The 23,353-nt window shown below is 40.9% G+C and overlaps 1 protein-coding gene across 18 annotated transcripts; it reads right to left on the reverse strand.

The window, feature by feature from the left end:
• Positions 1-906: 906 nt before the first annotated feature.
• On the reverse strand, positions 907-18,251 carry LOC123091953 (uncharacterized). Of its 18 annotated transcripts, none has more exons than XR_006443928.1 (17): positions 17,867-18,251; positions 16,886-17,122; positions 14,887-15,529; positions 13,374-14,069; positions 12,679-13,253; positions 5,481-6,078; positions 5,140-5,331; positions 4,866-5,045; positions 4,673-4,771; positions 4,428-4,564; positions 4,203-4,306; positions 4,022-4,057; positions 3,440-3,493; positions 2,529-2,613; positions 2,327-2,418; positions 1,870-2,063; positions 1,297-1,661 (listed from the first exon to the last, which is right to left on the reverse strand). XR_006443928.1 is itself a non-coding variant. In XM_044513582.1 (5 exons), exons 2-5 carry the CDS (start codon positions 16,907-16,909, stop codon positions 14,051-14,053), a joined length of 462 nt encoding a protein of 153 aa, XP_044369517.1. In that variant the 5' UTR covers positions 16,910-17,122; positions 17,867-18,249; the 3' UTR covers positions 13,398-14,050. The 18 variants fall into 18 exon arrangements, 1 of the variants encoding a protein (XP_044369517.1); XR_006443926.1 differs by having other exon boundaries at positions 2,327-2,421; XR_006443917.1 differs by adding an exon at positions 907-1,233 and having other exon boundaries at positions 1,566-1,661; positions 1,870-2,613.
• Positions 18,252-23,353: the final 5,102 nt, after the last annotated feature.

The raw sequence follows: 23,353 nt of genomic DNA on the forward strand, positions 1-23,353 counted from the left end.
AAAACTTGTGTTGACCAGTTGTGAATGTTTGTTTTTGTGGGATTGCAACATATTAATACATGTCTGGTTTGAAAAAGCAAAATGTTGCTTTTTACGAGAGTTGATTTAAAAAGATTCTTATTATTATAGGTTTGTGAGAGCTTACTTTTTGTAGTATGATGGTGCCAAAATTTGAAGAATTTTTTTAAAAAAGCAAAATGTGGGTTTTTTCTTAATTTTATTAAACAAGTACTCAATGGTTGTTGTAACCACAGCTACACCCATTTGAAAGAAAATATGATTTAAGCTTTTGAAAAGCATGGTTGCAGCTTTTGAAAAGCATGGTTGCAGCTTTTGAAAAACATGGTTGAATCTTTTTCAAAACATGGTTGCAGCTTTTAGGAAACATGGTTGAAGCTTTTGAAAAACATGGTTGAAGCTTCTTGAAAACATGGTTGAAGTAAAATAACAAGTTGGCAAAGGAACAGCCTTGAATGATTTAAAATGTTGATTTGGCTATGCAGCAAAATTTGGCTATACATGTTTCCATTATATGTTATCTTGTAGCAATTCAATTGCAAAAAAGAATGTAGCAATATAACAAAATGTTTGGTAGTTCTATTTTTTGGAAATAACTTTTGAAACTTTTTTACATTATGCGTCCAGCAAAAATATTGTACGGACATTGCTAATTTGCAGGTAAAATGCATATTTTGGCTCTACAACAAATCTAACATAAGGTTGTAGCTATTTTCTGTGAGCTTTCGGTAATTTAAGTGTGACAGTGTAGCATTCACATATTATTTTCAGGAAAAAAGGTTAGGAGGGGAGAAATGCACAAAGATTCCCTTGAAACTTCGATGGATGAAGTTTAAAATATTTTCATATTTCAGAACCAGCAAAAAAAAATGTCCTTGCTTGATCATGTTGGCAAACAGAAGAACACATCCATTAAAAACAAAAGAAGCGATTCATCCAAAGATCAAGTTATCATCGATTTACATACCAAAAGAACACATCTGTTTACTGGAGGTATCATTAGTTTACATACAAACACGCACTACTCTAATCCCATCAGAACACTACCACCTCAGACATGATTTAGACTAACGAAGAAAGGAGCTTGTCCGTCTTGAACCTTCCAAAAAATAAAGCCACCAACTCTTCATTGAATGCCCGCTCCTTTAGAGCATTGTTCATTCGGTGAATAAGGAGGTTGTGTGCTAGATCTATGCGGTATCGCGCCATGTCTTCCTGTAAAAATGAATGCAAAAAGTAAGCAAGTATGTTACTAGTTTTTTTTAACACAAGGAAGGCTCCATCAAGCGCCACAATTTCATTCAACTCATAGACAATGTACAGCATGAATTACATAGCCCTGAACTTGAAAATTGAGGAGGGATTGCAGAAAAGGGAAAGGTACATTGCCATGAGAAGAACGTGAACAACTAAAGACAGGTTCTACTCTCGAGTTGAGAACCTGATGAGCACAATTGTGAGCAATTCCATTGGTATTCCTAGAGATGTGATAAACAACATTAAGAGAATGGGAGATTTGAAATAACTCGCTAATTGGTTGTCTGCACCTCCAGCTGATGTTGGTGTTATTGATATCTCTTGAAGAAGCCATCTTTGCTAATGAAAGATTGTTAGTGAGAAAAGAACCTTGCTGAAGTTGAAGCCTGCAAGAGATTTTAGCAGCAAATAGAAGTGCATAAACTTCAGCAATAAGAGGTGAACAAACATCATGAGTAGAAGCTTGAATCATTATTCTTGAATCAAAACCCTCTTTGGGGAAGAGGATGTGAACACCAATACCAGTAGCCAGATTACCACCATACCCAGTCACATTCTTCTTATGCTAAGAAGCATCTAAATATATTTTGGTACCTGAAATAGCCAAGTCAGATTTGAGGGTGGAGCCTTGATGTACTTGTTCTTGCCCTTGAGAGAGTATGGTTGTAGATTGCTTCTCCTTCGAAGAAGGCAGCTCCCTATTTAGGTGTTCTTGGGGATCTTGCATATCTTGGACAGAGGCGATGGCTAGAGCAGCTTGGTGAACCTGATGGGAATGTGATACTTACCTACAAAAAAGAACACCATTTCTTGCTTTCCACAAACACCACAAGGTAAATATATTAGGAATAGATGCTTACGGATGGTTCATGTTAATTAGAACCTGAATAATATCAAGAACGGAATTATGATTGAGAGCAAGAATATCAGATCTAATATACCGGGGTGCCCGAACCAAGAGGCTCTAGCAAAGTTGCAAAGAAAGAAAAGATGCATTTCATCTTTATCTGAATCACATCTAGAGCATGTAGAAGAAATATGAGAGGAAAACCTGCCAGCTCTAAGACCAGTTGGGAGAGCATGCCTAAGTAAGCGCCACGCAAAAGTTTTAACCCTTGGAGCCATGAATTTGTGCTTCCAGACCTGCTGCAAAATATCTTTGGTTGATTGGTTCACCTGTCTTGGTTGATTTGCCTGCAAATTATGAATTTGTTGTAAACACAACTTATATGTACTCTTAGAATTGCACTTACCAGAAGGAGTGGGCTTCCAACAAAGGATATCCCTACTATCATCAAGAACTATAGGAGTTGCCATAATAGCCGAAGCAGTCGGTTCCTGAAAAAGGTTAGTAATGAACTCAGAATTCCAAACTTTTTGGCCTGGTAGCCAAAGATCAGAGACCTTAGCCGGGTAAATAAAAGCACTATGCTAGACAATAAGGTGATCATATATGTTCTCCCAAGTGGTACAGCAAGGTGAGCTCCAAATAGAAATGTTGCCTTGGGTGATCTGGTAAAAAGAATGCTCCTTGAGCATCGGCAAGACCTTGAGAATAGAAGTCCAGAGAGCAGATTTCGGAGTATTCGGAGTAGCTCTCCAAATGGAAGAATCAGGAAAATACTTAGCATGGAGAACTTGATAGACTTGGCTTTCTGGATTTTCAGCAAGTCTCCAGGCAGCCGCAAGGAGACCTTGATTCATAGCCAACATGTTTTTGATTCCCAATCCACCTTTTTTAGGAGTACAAATATCTTTCCAAGCCCTGAGACATAAAGCTCTTGCACTAGCTTCCTCTCTAACACCAACCCACCAAAAATAACGAATGATTGCCATGAGCTTCGCAAGGATTTTTTTTTTGAAAAGAGGATATTGGACATATAGTAAACAGGTATGGAAGCGAACACTGAATTGATAAGCTCAAGTCTAGCAGCATGGGATAATTTATCAGCTTTGTAAGTGGGAAGCTTATTCTTGAATTTATCATAAACAAAGTTGTAAGCCAAAGCACGGTCCTTTGCAGGAAGGATGAGAGGGTGGCCAAGGTGAGTTGATGTACTATCAATAAGGGTAACTAGGAAAATATTATTAATATGTTGGGCTAGAGACTGGGAGACAGTAACACTAAAAAGAATAGAAGATTTGTGCCAATTTGGAGTCTAACCTGATTGGGAACAGAAGTGGTTGATGAGATGAGCCATTTGGGTAGCTTCCTGAACTGTGGCATTACCACAAACCAACAAGTCATCAGCAACAAGCATTGAATGAATAGGTGGACAGTTTGGACCAAGAGAAATGCCAGACAGTTGATTTTGTATCATAGCATCATGCAGGCTTAAAGAAAGCTCATTAATAGCAAGAACAAACAGATAAGGCGATAAGGGACAACCCTGTCTTAAACCTCTATTGCTATGAAAGTTCGCAAAAGGTTGGCCATTAATAATGACTGAGAACCTTGGGGAAGAGATGCAAGCATACACCAAATTTATGAAATGACTGTGCAACCCCTTGCGCGAAAGAGCCGAAATGATGAAATTCCATTCAAGTTGATCGAAAGCCTTAGCCAAATCAATTTTAAGCAAGAAAGCTTGTTGTTTCCAAGATTTAAGAGAAAACGAATGAGTTATCTCCTGAGCCAAGATGGTATTGTTTCCAAGTACGTTACTAGTTATTCTTGTGCTGCATGAGTATTGAAAACGAAGAAAGTAGATTGTAACAAAAATGACAAGACAAAAAAAATGTGTACCTGCTTGAACTCTCTCACTGCCTTCCCATCATAGTTCTGCACATATTTGAGCCCAAAAAAGCCACAGTCACATCTATGAGATAAAAAAAATTCTCCATCATAGTTCCCATGCATTGTGGAAACAACCAATTGTTGAAATGGAACACATGATTGAAGAAAAAAGAAAAAAAAGAAAACTCACATGTTATTTTTGCTTTGGGTAATCCTCTAGGTCAACCGGGCAAAGGATCCAACATCGACATTAAATTCGCTACACGCTTGTGTGAGAGTTGCAAAGTTTGTGATCTATCACCGAAAACACACAAAAAAGTTTGAAAATAAAATGAGGTGTGTAAAGATGACAACAGGGCATTTACATAGATGAATCAAAAGGAAAACATAAATTAAATAGATAGCATGAGCCTACCAGGTTATTGGCATGCTTCTTGAAAGGAGATTGTTTTCCTTTTGAATGGATTGAGTCAAATACATTCCACTGCTTGTGAAGCAAGTTTGCGCAAAGAACTATCCAATGGCGATCATGAACTTTTGTGAAAAAAAAAGCTAGAAAATAAAAGAAAGGCAAAAGGTACTCAGAACATATAAAAATGTTACAGCCATATTTGAAAGTATTTGTGGTGTGAAACAAAAGAAGGCTCTTGGAAAACTTACGAGGTCAAATTTTTGAACCTTGAACTTTGTGATGGCCCTTTCAAGCTCGGGCATGAGATCTGGTGTTTGGAAGGTTGATGGGTCTAATTTTAGTAGGATCTACTTGAAAAAAAAACAAAATGGTTAGTGTGTGTTGCAACAAAAATGTGAAGAAAAAGGGAATAAAGCATTCCTTGTTTTTACAAAAATTTACCCCCGCGTGGACTGAGAACATGTATTTTTCACAACCCTATTGCTTCCTGCATGAGATGTGAGGTTGTTCATCTCGATACATAGTGACATAACCCCATCGTTCATATCCCAGCGAGGCTTGAAGCATACAAGGAATTACTTGTATCCAATGTAAAAACCACCTATCTTGACAAAAGGTGTCCTGCTACCATAGTTGCAGCCAAATGAATCATTTGTTTCAAGCAGAAAAATAAAAAAATATAAAGCAAAAAACAAATAGGGCTTAGGTAGCTCACACTTGTTCACTGGGTGGTGATCTCCTTAATGGTTTACCATGCTTAAGATACGTCTCATACATAGTTGCAGCTTCATCGACTTTTTGCTTCTTTGCCTTGGTATTTTTACGGACGGAACTTTAGCCATCCTTTCCTTCCTAGTGTTCTTGGCATGTGTGCTAGGGCCACTGCTTGCATCAACAATTTGATTTTCTGTAGCCACCATCGTAGGAGATGTAGCAAAAACAATGAACGAGTTTGCAAGGGATTGTACAAAAAGAATTTGCTGCAATCACACAAATGCGAAAAAATTGACATGGAGAAAAAACAAAAAGAAATGATGCAGGAGGAAGGAAGCATACTTGGGCTGTCATCGTTGTCTGAAACACGAAACACGAGGATGTTTGCATAGATGGAGCTGACGGTGCTCTTCTTGATTGTAGGCTCATCCATACCATGCATCAACTCATAGTCTTCAGAGCCCTTTAAGAACAACTCGCATGATGGCTAGTCCTCCCAAATGCTGGCTGTCGCACTCCTATGTGCATCATAGAAGAGTGGGGGCTGTGAGATGAGACGTTGCCTTCCATCTCAAAACTCACTCTTTGTTGATCACGAGTTTCAGCAGTCTGTGTTGCAACTTGTAGGTTCAATCCAGTGACTTCATCCTTGTTCATGCTAGGTGTTGTACCTTCAGCTTGAGCTTGAGCACCAATGCCAGCATTTGCAGCTTTAACATCATTCTCTTTTCCGTGACATTCATCCATGATAGGTGCTTCAAAGGAAAAGTTGGGCTCATTGGTAGCTGTGATGGTGTCTCCAACATCACGAAGGAGAGCGACCATCCGGTTGCACTGCAATCCCTTTTAAACACTGTATAAACTTGCCTACTACGTCATCCACCTTCGCTGCAAAAATACCCATGTGCTTGTCGTACAACATTTGGAACTGAATTTGTACCTACAAGAAGGCAAGTGTTGAACATTTTAGTCATCCATATCCTCCAGATTTTGAAAAATATGGATGTAAAAAAACACAAATGTGGGTGTAGCACATTAGAGGTATGGATAAAGCAACAAACAAGTAGGTATGCTGTTGTATCACTATGTATCAAATAAACAGTGTGATTATATCAATTTATTGTCATTGATGAAGCATTAACAAATGTGTTAGAGTTTAATTAACGTGTGTTAATTATGGGGCAAATCTCCCCTTGTAACTGCCATCTCTCCCGAACGGATGCCTCTTCATCGCATCCCTTCTCCTTGTATAAATGCTTACAATCATCTAACGAAAGATAGTGGATTCACTTTTCTCTCAACACATTATCAGCACGCTCTACCACGAGCGAACAAGAGGGAAGGAGCATGGCCGTTGCGCTCACCGGCCTCCGCGCCGTGCAGCCTCTGGCCGTGCCCGCCCGCGCTCCGTGGCCGCCCTGTGCCCTGCAGCGCCGCGCAAGTGGCCGCCCGGCCTCCCCAATTCACGCTTGTCTCCCCAGACAGCGGTGGCTCGCGCGGAGACGCCTCTCCCACGGCCTGCGCGTGGTACCATCGTCATCGGCGCTGAACGCAGTGAGCATGCTGGTCGTGCATGTGTTGCATGCAATGCATACTCCTGTACAAAGGAAATCCATCAACATGGATAGACCATGATCCAAGCCCTTGCTTGACAGCGGGATCCCGCACACAACACACCATGCGTGTGCGTGTTGACGGAGCCTTTGCTCTGCGCTTCGTTCGGCGGCAACGCTCCGCCCTACGCACCCTCCGCGCTGCGCCCGGCCTTCGCGCCGTCCGGCTGCCCCGGCAGGCCTCGCGCCAGCCGCACTCGTGGCCGCGCGCCGCACCCCACGCCTGGCTGCCCGGCCTTCGCGCCGCGCCCGCCCGCCGCCGCCGCATGGCCGCGCCGGCCATGCCTGTGGCTGCGCTCTGCCCAGCCGCCCGGCCATACCACGGCCTCCGCGCCGTTGACGCACCCCGCGTCTTTCTGCCTGCCTGTGCCCGTGGCCGGCGAGCCTGAGGGGCGGTGGCAGTTGCAGTAACTGCACGGGAGAAGACAGGGAAATCTTATCCCTTCGCCTTTTTGCACTAAGATCCTCCCATATGCAGGAAATGGCAAAATAGGCTGAAATAGGGGTTAAATCGGTCATAATAAGAGTACTAATTACTAGTATTTACCTGTTTTAGACCCCGTTGTTTCAAATATTTTTCTGTTGAGTATAATGCTCCAGAAATTTAAGATATAAATAATTTCCATGCCTATAAAGGAGATTATTTATATCTATTATTTGCAATTGAGATTTTCTTTTATCTCTTGCAAAGATAAATTCAGTACCTCTACAGTACTGATTTGCGATTGAGAATTTTCTTCTCTTGCAAAACAATCTCATTGAGATTGAGATTAATTTTCTCTCGCAAAATATTAATTCACACTGCTGAATTATCTTGCAACTTGAGGCATGATCATCTCATTTAATTTGAGGTCTATACAATTCAAGTTTTTTTTCACTTGAACATCAAGTTTGCAACATCATTACTATTCATTATAATAGTGTAGTTCTATTGAGTACGATGTATTCCGGAAATGTATGTATCTCCATGTTCACTATATGTTGAGATTAATACGTCTATTTGCAATTGAGATTTTCAATTTCTTGCAAATACATATGCAAAATTCAAGGTGATTTCTTCAAATTGATGTTTGGGATCACAAGGTAGTCATATGGATCTACTGCCTACGCAGATTATCGATGACTACTGATAAAGCCTATATTTTGTCGTTTCGACATTATGATTGCTTCAAAGTGCTCTCCCACACATTTTACTAAGTTATGACATAAGGCATCATGAGTGAGTATTTACTGATTTCATCAGATTATACTCCCTATGCTGCAGATCTACTTCATTTTGGAGATTATCTTCAAGATGTCATACTTAGCAATTTGAGATTCACACTAATGGTTCAAGATAACTTCTTGAAATACCCATTGATTTTGCTAAGTTCATTACAACATCAACCATGATGGTCTTTAATTTACTGGTTGTAAATTAATTATCTCTGGTTTACCCATAGAGGTAACATACGGCTATAGAGTTTGAGGCATTCGTCCTCAATGGCCACCACTGCCCTATCTAGGCCATGGACATCATGCTCGCTCTTGTGTCTCGTGGAATAATGTGTGCAATCCAAGACCGTAGGATTCACCTTTGGTCAGAATCACACCGCTAACAGAAAAATATGTTGCCTTATAAATCTTAAGGCATTATATCGATCCAGGTCTCAGCATCTGGTTATTCTGTATCAGCTATTCCTGGGACGTAAAGAATCTCAAGGGAAAAGGTTTGAATCTCACTTCGTCCCTCCAACATGACTATCAGCAGTCATGGGACCCTATGAGCATGGAGAGCATGAAGGTTGAATATGCATCAACCGACATGTTTGGAGACTATACATTTAGTCCCCTAGTCTCCTTAGTGATCTATTTATTTATGTCCATTTATGATGTTCTAATAAGAACATGATTATTGTTGTCATCATATATTGTATATCACAATATACTGTATCAGCACTTTGGTACAAATACATTTGTATGTATTCTATATATCTGACAGTGATTTTCATATTGAGAATCTTTATGTCTACGGGAGTCAATCCGATGAAAAATGATATGTGCCTTGTGGACATATGCACCACAAACTTTATACTCAGGGAAGCTCAATATTTCCACTCTCGTTGAGAGAAAGGAGATATTTAAATCCTAGATGCGATGAGGTATTTGTTGGCGCAACTCGAGTCATATTTACTATCCCTGTGGGTACTCGAGTAATGTCGGGATGCTTTATTGCTTCCCAAATTTAACTCTTACCCTACTAAACTATGAAGGTATCCGTCAGAATAGTTTCCATAGCGAAACTTATGATGACAACAAAGAGAAATAACTTCTCTTTACCATATGCAACGGATATGGCAAATACATTCTCTGTGTATCATCTGGATTACACATACGACACAACCTGTACCACATGTTGTGTACGTGATAGTTTTCCAGAGTGTCTTGTACATGACATACTTGGCATACTAGCCTTGGTCATCGAGACATTGGGTTGAAACCGAAACTATCGGCAATTTCAATAGTTTACGATTATTATGATGTTAAATTCTAACAACATTTGAATTTTATGTGCACTACAAGTGACACAGGGAAGCTAATTTTAAGGCTCACACACCTTAAAGTCTATGCTGAACCACTTAGACTCCTTGAATGCATCAAGTTGAGGTAAGTGGCTCTTCCCTCCATTGACTAGACTATTCGGGTATTCCATGGTTCTAAAAGACATATCTACATGATGGTCTCAAGTGTGTGCTTTATTCACACAAAACCATTGGCTCATTATCCTAACATCGATTTCAAGAAAATTGTATGGATAGCATTGCAGAATTCTCCTTGAGTGCCTTTCTCTATGGCCCTCGGATTGAAGTTTAGCAATTTGTCCTAATGTTCAGACTCAAAATGGTTTGGTAGAATCCTTTATCCAAAGAAGTTAGGCTCATTGCATTATCTTTACTCTGGAATTGTAACTTACCAACTTTACGTTGGAGTCATGCAGTTTTACACGCTCATGACAGAACTGCATAATATTATTCCCCTCTATCTTTGATATGTGGATATCTACCAAGTATTTCCTATCTGCGGTAATTCGGTTGCATACCGATATCACCACCCGGCATACATCATTAGCCCCTCAACATATAGTTGGTATCTATGTGAGGAATAACTGTATTTCCGTCAATACCTCAAGCCCCTTGCATGGGGAGTTATTCAAGGCCAGTATGCTAATTTAATAAGGAACATTTCCAGGCATTAGGGGGAGATTTCAAGTACCATAAAGAATGCCAGGAAATTAGTGGAATGTTCAACACATTTCTGCCTCAAATCCACATACTCAAAGATCTGAACCATGCGTTCAGAAGATTTCCAACACATTGCAAATAACCTGCCAGATTCATTTACTGACTATAAAGGTGTCACACAATCCTACAATCCTGAAAAATGTCCAAAAGAGTGGAGGTACCAACTAAAACCACCCAACTCCCCGTTCAAAGCAACAGGGGGAGAAGTACGGCAATAGTACATCAGGATTCAGCTTCTCGCGAGCAAGGATATAAAGACCCGTGAATCAGTAAATGCAAGTCAACTTCACGTTGACCAACACCTGATGGGTAGTATACACCCAGTGGACGGGAAACCTCCACCAACCTAGGTCATAATGCACAATATGACTAGGACATTGGAATACCTGACTCAATCGCATTGGGAAATCGCGAGCAGTCACTATGGGTAACGATATTTCCATCAACTATATATTGATATATAGATTCTGGAGAATCATATAACAGGAAGTCTACAATTGTCGACATGCATTTCTCAACTAGATTGCAAAAGCCTTTCAAATGATTCAGATCCAAAGACCATGGCCATGGCAAAGTGTGAACAACACTCGGACTGAACTCAAGCAAAGGTTATAATCTAGGTAGAAATGATCTTGCTCAATAATGGGAAGGTATTCATAAGCAATACCTACACCAGTTTTCTTCTGAAAACAGAATTGAGAACAACGAGGTGGTGAAACAAAGAGCAAGTATTGTAGCACAAGGGTTCACGCAGATACCCAACTATTCTCCAGAGGTGGAATCTCTTTCCGATAACTTATACAATTTGGAGTTCATAGATGTAGTGATTACATATACATGTGGATCACTAGATTCAAACATAGATGGTTCACGATGGAATCTCAATTTTGAATCGACATACATTGTGTAAAATCAGTAAGTCACCATATGACTTACTATTGTCACATATGGTACAACTGACGTAGTGAGATCCTTATACACAAGGATTACTCCTACAATGATGATTATGCATGTTTGTGTGTCTGCAATAACGACACATGTAATCATCTAAATAACGGAGTTTAAAATGAAGGATTCTGGTAAACCAAAGTACCGCTCGTTACTACAACTTGAGCACCTTCATTCGTACATTATGGTATACTACGTTGTCTATATCCAAAATTTATTGGAGAAATTCATTGTGGACAAATCTTATCCATCCATAACTTTCATGGTAGTTCATTCTCTAGACGTAGAGAAAGATCTATTTAGACCAAGATGATGGAAATGAGACATTGGGACATAGAGAAAGATCTATTTAGACCAAGATGATGGAAATGAGACATTGGGACTCAGTGTTCCATAATGCCATTGGATCCACCAAACACAATTGGTTGGGACTCAAGAATATCTATCGATATCTCCAAAGGCATCAAACATCTTATCCTGGTTTTTCAAAGTTTTAGAGAAATCTGAACACCAATACCATTGGATACAATGATCAGATCCCCGCTATGTCAAATCATGGACAAGCTTAGTGTTCCTACTAGGTGTGGTAGCCCTCTCTTGAAGAGTGTTCAAAACAGACCTCATGGCTACATCCACCAGCCATTATCTCAATGATAATGTGTTTTGTGTTGCCCGGATGCAAACATGTTACGCAATAAGCAATATCGCTATATTCCATATCTTCCAAGTTAAATCATGTGACTGATTTATTCATGAAGTCTCTACCAACTTTTCACGGAATTGGTATGTGACGACTTTAAAATTTGCAAGATCAGGGGGAGTATCTTCCAGAATTGTTCCTGTTCAATGCATCATATTATACTCTTGTTTCCTTCATGAGTTTACTTTACAAATTCTCATAAAGGTTTTTAATGAGGTAATATCAACATGAGATCATATGTCATACTTTCTGTTTTCCCCATCGGGATTTTTGGGAAAGTATATACGACATATTTATTGTCCTATGAACTCTATGGGTTTTCTTGTATTGAGTTAAAAGAGACAATAACCATTATATGTTGTATCATTTTCTCCTTATTTTTCCCATTGGGTTTGAAGGAGTTTTGGCAACATATCAAACACTGTACTCCTCATATTTTTCCCACAGGATTTTTGGAGGAGCCTCTAATCAAGATGATGATTCTGGATGAACAAGTGTAGATTAGGGGGAATGTTAGAGTTTAATTAAGGTGTGTTAATTATGGGGTAAATCTCCCCTTGTAACTGCCATCTCTCCTGAACGGATGCCTCTTCATCGCATCCCTTCTCCTTGTATAAATGCTTACAATCATCTAATGAAAGATAGTGGATTGACTTTTCTCTCAACAAAATGATCTATACCTCTAGGTAGCGAATTATTGATATGGATGTAGCAAAATTATGATATGGATGAAGCAAAATTATGATATGGATGAAGCAAAAATAAAATGTAGTTGTAGCACACTAGACATATGGATGTAGCAAAAAGCCTAATAGGTATGAACTAAAAACACCTATGAAGCAAAAATAAAACATGGTTATAGCACGTCAGAATGAGGGATGCAGCAAAAAAATATACACTTGCAACTGGGTATAAAAAAATAATGCAAAGACAAAGTTACAAAAGAAGATAGATGAAAATGAATAAAAAAAGAGATAATGTAGATGGGAAAAAAGTACCCTTAGATCTTGCAAGCTAGGGAATGATTGCTACAGCCAATCGTTGAGCGATGATGATAGATGTGGTTCAACATCAACATTTGGTTGAGCCTCGCTTGATTGAGATTCGTTTGCTTGAACATCAGCACCTTAAATTTGGCTTCCTTGGCCACTAGGTGCTTCAGCGCCAACTCCCTGCCCACTGGCTGCTTTAGCACCAATTTCCTGTCAAATGAGTTGTGTTGCATAGGGGTGTTGCACAAACTCCGGATCTTGAAAAACAAAACATGAGTGGCGAAAATAAAAAGCTTAACATAACCTAAATGGAAAAGCAAAGATTGCTACATGCAAATTAAGCAAAAAAACAAGGAGTGTTAATACTCCATTGGCAAAAGAAATATATAGACGAGATGTAGCAAAATTACTTGGGTGTGTTTCCCATAAAAAGGTTGGACAAGAGTGAGATTGTTCTTGTCAACATTATCCAACCAATCAAAATCCTTTTGACAAACAAAACATATCCTCGACATGAAATAATCAATTACATGCTCATTTGGGAGGCCGACCGGGATATGAATATGATCCATGTATATGATCTGCATAGAATAAAAAAGACATTATCCAACAAAAACATAAATACAGCTATAGAAATGTATAAAAGGTTTCATGCAGCAAAGAAAAAAGATGAAGGTATTTCATAATGTTGCGTTGCATACCGCTAACATGGGAAGGCATGAAGCGATCTGAAACTTTACTGCTTTTTCTGTATTTGCTTGCATCATCTTCTTCTCTTGAAAGATTGCAACCTCCTTCATCGCTCATGCCAACAAATGCACATCCCAAACGAATTCATGGACCAAAGACATGCCTACATACTCGAGATTCACGTAATATTGCCAATGCCTGGGCACAAAACTATTGCCAAAGCAAGGGGCGCCCAAGTCCTATTTATCATAACCACGTCTTCATCGCTACAACTATTGAGCAACTTGACAACATGGGCGATTGGAGCCATGTTCCCTTCCTTGTAGATGGTGCGAAGATCATGTTCATCACTCTTCTTAAAAAGCTTCACGAGTCTATCACCAAATGGCACGTTAAAAATCCTTTTCATCATGAGTTTGCTGAAGATGATGGATTTGTTCTTGTGTTTGAACTCAAAGAGTATGTGATTCGTGTTCATCACAACAAACTCAATGAGCTCGTGGGGCACCTTAAAAGGCCACATGTCCAACAAGTTTTCAAACAGTCCCATCCTTATGATTCTATGTTTCCAGTAATACTTGCTTCCCAATTTCACCAAGCCTTTTTGAGTTAAACCTTGACTTAAAGCCACATAGATTGCCTCTCTTCTTATTTCTTCTTCTTAACCTTCATATTCCCCTCATTCTCATTAGAGGTGCCTGCAACATCTACAAAAAGGGGAAAAAAACAAGTCAGTAAAAACCTAAAACTGCATCATGAGTAGCTAGGGAAAAACATACATCCACACATAAAAAAATCTATAAAACCTATGAAACATAGAATAAACATTGCTCTCTGAAATTAGCATGTATAGTAACTTAAATCTACAAAGATCCATCAAACCAAAAAAACTGTTGAATCATGCTTAATTAAGCTACTGACACTAGTTGTAGTTGAGCTAACGAAAAGAGTTATATATGGTACAACAAACACTATGAGAGAAGCAAGTTGAGCGTAGTTGAGTAAGCGGCAAACCAAAGCAAGGAATTGCCGCGGCAACACAACACGAACATGAGAATTAAAAACAAAGTACCAAGAGTAGAAACATGTATGCAGCTACGTGCTACTTCCTGGATGCTACATGCTACATCCTCCCATGCTTCAAGTAAAACCACACAAGTAGGCAATGGCCACCCTGCAGTTACCGTAGCAGCAAGTGCATTTTTCTCACCGTAAAATTTCAACCCTAAAATCATGGAAGAACAGATCCCTCACAAACCCAAAAGGGATCATGGAAGAAACACTAGGCCCTAATCTCTCTAATTCAACCTGACAAAAATCGTGGAAGCACAAATCCGTCACAAACCCTAGGCCCAAAATACTCTGCCTGACAAAAACATGGAGCATGGGCGGCATAAATTCCCCCCTTGGCGAGACGACCGGTTGAGAACCCACGACATCACCACATCGCTATCCTATTGTGGTGGGAAAAAATCAAAGGGACAGAGACGAAGGGGAGAAGCACAAGCGCAAGGGGGAAATTACCTGCCAAAGGATCCATTAGTCCTAGGGGAAGCGAGATCCGTCCTGGATTCAATCGACGCCGTCACCCCTCCTGTCCCAGATCTCAGGCGCCGCTGATGAGTCGCCCCTCCGGTCGCTAGATCCACCGTCCCTCTGCTCCTCTGACTAACGCGAAATGAGCCCCTCATGACCCCCTTCGTGAGCGGTTGCAACAAAACTGGGGGAGCACCTAATTGGATGGGAGGCACACGTGGCACAACCTGTGTCTTTGGATCTAAAGAGGTCCAATGTGCAAAGCGTGTCCGGCGAAACAGTTCGACTGGCGCCCCTGCCAAAAACATTTTCCGAAGAAAATTGGACCTTACAGTTATGTGATTAAATATATACAAATATAATTTTGAAATAGGAAGAAAGACTTTTAACTTGCAAAAGCTTAAGACCAGGCAATTAAGTATCCTGGAGCAAAAGCATCACCAATGAGAAACTTCAACTTACCTTACTAACTCATTATCCAGAATAGTTTCATCTATGCACACACATGAAATTTGTTACCTGACTCAATATCACCAGCCTTAGTTTCTGGATCAGTACTCCCAATAGTAGCATATGCAACATTCCGCTTGTTTGGATATGTTGAAGTCTTTGAAACTACTTTGGAAGCAACCTATATTATGATCAATATTAGCATTGGATGACAATGATAATAAAATTTGCATGAACAATATGTCAATGGATACACATGGTCATAGTTTTGGAAGATTGTCATAACCATTCACTTCGTTAGGGATACACATTCAGGCTACAAGTGGGACTAATAGCAGGATGCCCACGTGCACGCATATGTTATGCGGGTGTTCGTGGGCAGCCTGCAATCAACCATGTTGCGTCTGCTTCCCACATAATCCCATTTAATCCCACACAGTAGTAAACTGTTGCGCTATTGCATTAAGAGTTCTGACAGTCACCACGTGGCAGATGTGTGGTAAGTAACCACAAAAAAATAAAGAGTTCAGACAATTCTACTTGCCTCCTGTACAAATCAAGACTAACTTGTTGTATCTGGACAATAGTTAAAAAAAAGACAACTATCAATCAGGTTAATACTTTTAGGTTCCTGTACAATTCTACTTAGCTCTACTAAAAAGTTCTTGCACCTTTTCTTGAGAAAGTTTGTAGGTATGCATCACGCATTATACCTTTATAAAAAAAGTAGGACAATAAACAACAACATAGAATTGCTAGAATGCCCACAACTGATTAATATATATTATCATTTCACAGGACAGATTAATAATTTTAGGTTGACGGAACAAAAGTTTTATCACCAAAGCAGTGTCTACTGCTCCTATCAAACTCGCATATCAAAGCACGACACGGAGCTTTAGTGGTAATTACTAAAAGCGTTGTGTCGTGAAATTTTTGCTTGCTGGATGTTTTTGTGCCGTGTAAATCATCTAGACCAGGAATGAAATTGACAAACATTAATCGCCATGCTTAGGATAGTTTGACATAATATTGGATTAAGATTTTGATTCATCCCTACCCTATAAAAGATTTTGATTCATGACTGAATATTCTAAATACTGCAGTGCGCTGAGTATGTACCTATCCTAGTGTTTCGGCAGCTTGCACAACACATGATACTGCTTTGTGAGTCATGAGCGTAGCCCAATAAAGAACACTAAAACCTAACCTTGATCTAAAAGATATATGATAGGCTACGCTGAATCTGTGATACTTACATTCCTAAAAGATATGTGTTAGGCTACGCTTAATCTGTGATACTTACTTTCTTGTGTGCTAGGCTAGACTGAATCTGTCCCAGATTATTGTCACTAGACGAACTAGAAAGACACATACAACGATGATTTGCACTAAATCAATTGCGTGACCAATTAATTTAATTTTGAAATTGCTAATTGACTGGGAACAGCAGGCAGCCCAGCAGCAATCATTCATGGGTATTGGTTAGAAAGCAGCAGAAATGCAAGCATTCATAGGTATTAGGTAGAGAACTTACATATCTGTTTGTTGCAGAGCACATAAAGCTGGTGGTTCTTGGCTTGTTTCGAAAATCTGCAAGAGATGGTGAACAAGCAGGTGGAACTGGAGATGGGGGAATTTCGTTGGTAGACGCTCCTTTTTTAGTTGCCAAAGGCTCGCAAGTAGCCTAAACTACATAACATCACCTCAAAAAGCTTATTCATGCAAGAGCCTGAATTACCATCAGAACCTGAACACCGGTAAGAACATGTTCCTACAGATGAAGAAGGCAAGTCGATGAAAAATAAAGAATGAAAAACTAATGGTTTCCTTTGTGCAAGCAAACCAAAAACGTAATCATCACAGTATACAACTAGAGATCAAAATCACATTGACATAATAGTACATACTAGACGGACATGGCAGCCAGTTTGCACAACATATTCTTCAGTACAAAGTTCAATTTCCTAATTTGTTGAAACTGCGACACGGAGCGACAATGTTGCATACTTACAAAGCAATAAGATCAAAGGGAAATGCCTAGTTGGTAGGGAAATTACATTTTATCAGACCTCCTAATAGAACAATGTGCTTATGATCACAACTCTACTAACTGCGTTAATAAAATGCCACTGTCTGTTATGTAGACTCAAAGTGGCACTTTTATAACAAGAGAAGGTTAATCTACTTGCAGTGTGCATATATATACATTCACAGTCATGTGAAATTCAACAACACTTACTGAGTTTCTCTTGTTGCCGTTCATGTCAATCTATATCTAGACTAACTCTTTTTTACCAATTAGAAAGTACTCAAAATAACAATAACTACTTAAGAGTTCAAAAATAATGCCACATGATTATCCCCAAGTAGTCTATTGATCTCCTGAATATACAGATTTAAAGTGAAAGAAACATATCTCTCTACAGTGAGCAGAAATTTACAATATGTAATATGGGCAATTCTTGATGGAAGCACGAGTTCTGGCACACAAGTAAAATCATAGAGTGAGACAAACCTGTTGGGAGAGAAGGAGGGGGTACGATGTCGGGTAGATCCGGTGGTCGTTCAACTCCAGCCGTGGCAAGGTCACCATGGGTCGCGCATCGCCGTCACGACTCACGACCATGCTGGAGGTATACGAGGGGAAGAAGAGGGGGCACGATAGGGCAGTGCAGCGTGGGGCACGGCCGGGCGGCAGGGCACACAACAGTGCGGTGGTGATGCAGGGGACACGGCGGGACGGAGGGGAGGCGGTGCGGCGGTTGGGAGACGGGCTGCGGTGGACTCGACAGTCCGGTAGGGAGCACGGCGGGGCGGCTTGGATGCGGACGACGGTGGGGAACGGCAGGACGGTGGTGAGCGCATCTGGATCTTGGATAGGAGGGATCTGAGCGAGTGAAGGAGGTCAGTAATTTATAATACCTAAATAATTGATTCCCACTATCTTATTTCTCTTGACATGCAGCATGTCCATTCAGCCATACTGCCACCTCAACAATCATTTTCTTTTTATTTTCATCAAACTGTCCGATTCAACTCTGGACATCGTTTCCCGCAAAAAGAAAAAAAACTCTGGGCATCGCTTCCGTCTTTTGTAACTGACGCGTTAGTGCAAAAGCCCAAGACCAGCCCATCGGTCGATCTTCTGGTCTGTTAGCCTTCCGGTCTTTCCCTATTATATGCATCAAAAACCAACATCATGGCAGCAGAAACGGGCGACGGCTGCACCCTCATCCCTACCTCATCGGATACGCCACTGTCGCCATCAACCAAAAGCCATAAATCACCGCTCCGTCACGCATGCACGCATGAACCCCTCCGCGCAAGCAAGGGCACTCAGTCAGATCTGGTGCAGCACCACCGCCGCCGCCATCGGCCGACTAGGATGGAACTTCTTTGCTGCAGGCCGCCCCTCCCCATGGATCCAGACGCACTGGTCAGATTCGCCGTCAAGACGAGAAGAACTTGCCTCGGGACAGTGCCACTACCCTACAACCTCGATGCGCCCAACCCCCGATCACCTCCACCATGACCATCCTTTCCAGAGGCATGGACGATGCCGGTTCTCGGACGACTTTTCCCCGCCCCTGCGAAATTATCTCTTTAAACAGTGGAGGTGCATCGATCCCATCGTCTACAACATGGGCTTGGTATCTCCAGCAATCTCTCTTTCATTATTGACCTCAAAAGCACATGTGTAGTATCGTAGTTACATTTACTGACGCATACCACTATGATTATTTAGCTGTTGTTGCAGATCCATTATCTTTCTCCTGAAGTTCAGTATTTGCTTATCAAAGATGGAAAGGAGAAGATTCGATGTCATGCCACTCAGGTATCAATATTGTACCTATTTTTTTGACTCTTTGAGTGTTGTGTAGCTTTTAGCTATTATGTGAGATCAAAGGGAATTAACTCCAGCAAATTGATACAAAGATAATTTGTGAGGTTGTGTGTTTTATTTTCTGTTAGTTGTTGCATGCAATTTATTTTCGCAGCTTGGCGTTGCTGGTCATAGTCTATGACAGGAACATTGGATTAGAAAAATGTGCTATCTAGAACATGTCTCATCCTTGCCAGTTGGAATCACAAACCATGCTAATGTTGCCAATTTTGTCTTCATTCACAGATTTAGTCATTTACTAGATTCAATGGTTCTAGATCTAAGTTTCAGGGATTTACAAAGAGCAACATTCAGGTTCACATATACAGGTCATATAGATAGTCATCTGTTCCAGTCCTTGGCCATGGAGTTCATTCTTGCATATGTATTGTGCTCTTAAAAGCAATATTTGATGATATGCCCGACATCACCTAATATTTGTGTGAACACTTGCTAGATTATATGGTACATTCTTATTTTCTTCTGATTTTGTATATGACAACATAGTTATCGCAATGGTTCTGGGCTGGGAGTCATGAAGATCGCTGCCCTTGAATGCAGCCTCTAGAAAGGTTAGACACTTTCTATTCATTTCAGAAAGTATTTTCTGGAGCCTACTCTGAACTATAATTTCCTGCAAAAAACTCTTCCAGGCATGTCGAAACAAAGAACTGATTACCCATCCATCTTCTACAATAGGTATCTAGAGGTTTGCCAGCAACCATAGAATAGAAGTTAAAGGCCCTATTTAAACAAGTCTGACTAAACTTTTGTTGTGGCTTAATGATCAAAACACTAGATGCGTCAAACAATGCTATACCTCCTCACCAACCCGCAACTATGGACACGAAGAAAAACCACAATAAGTAATAATTTTATAACTCTTTGTATAGATCGATTAGTTCAGGTCAATTGAACATGGACTCAAATAATGTTTTTTGTTAGTAGGTACTCTTTAGCTAAATGAAGATACCACCATCAGAGAGAGGTACCAAATTATAAAGATATTTCCTATCCACCATTGAATTTCTCTTGAATGCTATATGTACAGCCACCATGGAAAAAAGGTAGATCTTCCAACAAGAGAACTCTTCATCTCAGTTTGTCAGATGACATAAACAACAATGTGAAAATGAACAAGTAACACGGTTGTGAGTATAATCGGAACACAAATATATAGGTACTATCAGTTCTCTCATCCAAATAAAATTAGCCAAAAGTATGTTTCTCTCCGCTAACCTGATTACACAAGTACAACTATACTAATAATGTTGATTTTTGAACAGCAGGGATGGCATAGTCAAGCACGCATGTGAGCAGCTGCAAACTACACGTCTACCTAAAATTAGTTATACTATGGCTTAAATCAAGAATAAGTGATCATTACATGTATCAAGTACAAGTGTTATCCAAACTAACTCTCATTAGTACTATTGATGATCCTATACATATATTTGCACAATACATGGTTAAGAAGGAATAAAAATATTTGCTTGAATGATTGTTAATATTTTTCAATGCATCAATTCTTCTCTACAAATTCCCGCAGCAACGCGCGGGGTATCATCTAGTTGTCCAAAATATTGTCACATACGCCCCCTTTCTGGTTTTTTATGTGTTAATTTTTCATTGGACAGTGGACCCAACTACACAAAAAGAAAAGAAAAAGAGAATGCGAGACATCAAAATAAGTAGCATGAAGTCGACCATACTTTTTTCCTCAAAGATGATCTAGAATTCTAGATCTATTATCAAAGTTCACCGGAAATGTAAAGTACCTCAAACATAATAGTGAAAATTACATCAAGGTTTGAGATCTTCGAACGGCCACCACCGCCATCAAAACGAGCCACCGACGTGTCGCTGTCGCCACTCCCCATTCGGAGCCAGCTTGACCTTGTCGATGACAGTAGAGAAGTCTTCGTGTACGTGACCCTAAGGACCAGATCCTTAGAGCCGTATGAACCCTTGAATAGATCTGAAGCACCTGCCATCAAATCTTGGCACATGGTGAGAAACCCTAACCTCATCATCGCAAGGAGACGACAGGAAATCTACGCTAGAGCTCCGTCAACTACGTCAAGATGGATAACTCGAGGAGGATCGAAGCCCAAAATAAACTCGAAAAGGAAGCACCGCCGTCCGCTCGAGCACTGCACCTACGAGGACTAAAAAATCCTAGCCTAAACTACTAACCGGAGCAGAGGCAGCGGAATTCTCCTCCCCACAACTGACTGTCGGAGCAGCAGGTACAGGGGAGATGAATCCACAGGCTCGCGGATGAAGCTTAGAGGGGAGAGTTTACTCTACCCGTCAAGGAGGTATGGGGTGAGAAACCCTAGTTTGGTTCTCAGCTTCATAGAATCATCTCTCCAACTTTTAGGAGTAGTAGCTAGTGATAACCCTTTGAGAGGTTGACGATGACGAGATGGCGGGGATAGGAGGGTGTTGGAGACGTCATGGATGGAAGGGAAGGCGGCAAGGACAGGCTTTGTCATGGTGTGGAGGAGAGATGGTGAGTGATGCCATGGATGGAGAGAGGGGGGCGGGTGACCGCCTGGAGGGGAAGGAAGGCGTCATGAATATGAGTATTCCTCATCCAATACATTATGTACATCATCATGAAAATATTCAACTGCAAGTGCCGTACACTAAGTTGGGCATACGATATGCAGGGATGGTCATGGTCGAGTAGTCACCAATTTAGCGAAGAAAGATTTTAAACGTAAACTGACACGTGATCAGACAACCTTTCTTTCTTCCCTTATGTTGAATCGACTTTCTTTTTTTTCTAGTAAGTCGGCAGCTAGCCCAAGGTGACCTACTTGGAAATGAAAAAAACAATTGATTCAATCAGGTACTTATAAGCCGAACGGAGTTCACTCTCATATTGTTATGTTCACCTGAAATGCCATAAGCCTGTTCTCAATGAACAACTCGAATTGTTGCTGACGCAGTTGATTGACTTTGTTCTGGTCGATCGACTCCTAGCATCACGGGCGGAGACAGGCCCCAGGCAGCCCGAGCGGCTGCCTGGGGCGTGAGGCCCATCTCGTTCGCACACTGTAGCAACTATGATGTAACAATACGAAGGCGGACTGGGGTGTGAGGCCCATCTCGTTCGTTGTCTGCCGGCCTCTGCCTGCTCGTGCGTCGACTTGGACAAACACGAACCAACCAGCCGCCCATTCCCCCGACTCGGACAAACCCTAGGCCTCAGGTGCATGGCCTGCATCCCTGCCCGTCGGCACCGCCCGCCGCTGCCTGCCGTCATGCTTACCAAAACCGGCCAACTCCTTCCCCTTCAATCCCCTTTTGTGGCATCACCGCATCAAGTTGCGCCGGTACAACGCTGCGGGCTACTGCTTTATCCGACGAGGCAGCGACCTCTTAAGGTAAGGTAGTGCTTAAGCCGCACTATTGGTTTTAAGCATACCGCTCTCCTGTGAAGATCAGTTGTACCAATGCTCCATTTTCTGTAGTCGCACCAGATCCACATAGTACTTTTTTTCCATTCCTGGTGGTAATAAATAGTACGCGCTTTTATTGATTAAAGTCTGAATCCTGTAAGAAATTGGTGATAGTGATCCGCCCCAGCGAGGAGGCAGGCTTCTCGGCGTCCGGTGAGCCGCAGCACAGAGCAGACAACAGAGCAAGAGCAAAGGTATCCCTTCCCAATTCTCTCCGATGTATAGCTTTGTTTGGTGGAGCTCTATTCTGAACTTCTGATGCTTGTGTGGTGGTTAATCAGACTAGTATTTCTGCATTATGGTTGCACTATAAAATACACTACTTTTGTTGTATGAGCTCGGGTGCAATCCATCCTGCATAATTAATTAAAGTGATCTCATTAGTACATTGCCAATTTGCGACCACAACGTTTTTTTTTGCTGCTACATTAGAGTATTGCTGCTACATTAGAGCAATACACTGTTAATTGAAATAAATTTTGCAATCGTTCGGAAATTCAGTATGACTCGCGTTGTTTCTATTGTTACAGGAAGCGAGATGCATTTGTTAGTATTGAAAAATCAAAGATCATCGAGCGATTTCAAGGTTATCGCACACGCAAATGTATTTTGCCTCGTCGTAGACATAAGTTTTCACATTTTGCATGCC

The sequence above is a fragment of the Triticum aestivum genome, chromosome 4B (genome assembly GCF_018294505.1).
Source record: "Triticum aestivum cultivar Chinese Spring chromosome 4B, IWGSC CS RefSeq v2.1, whole genome shotgun sequence".
NCBI lineage: Eukaryota > Viridiplantae > Streptophyta > Magnoliopsida > Poales > Poaceae > Triticum > Triticum aestivum.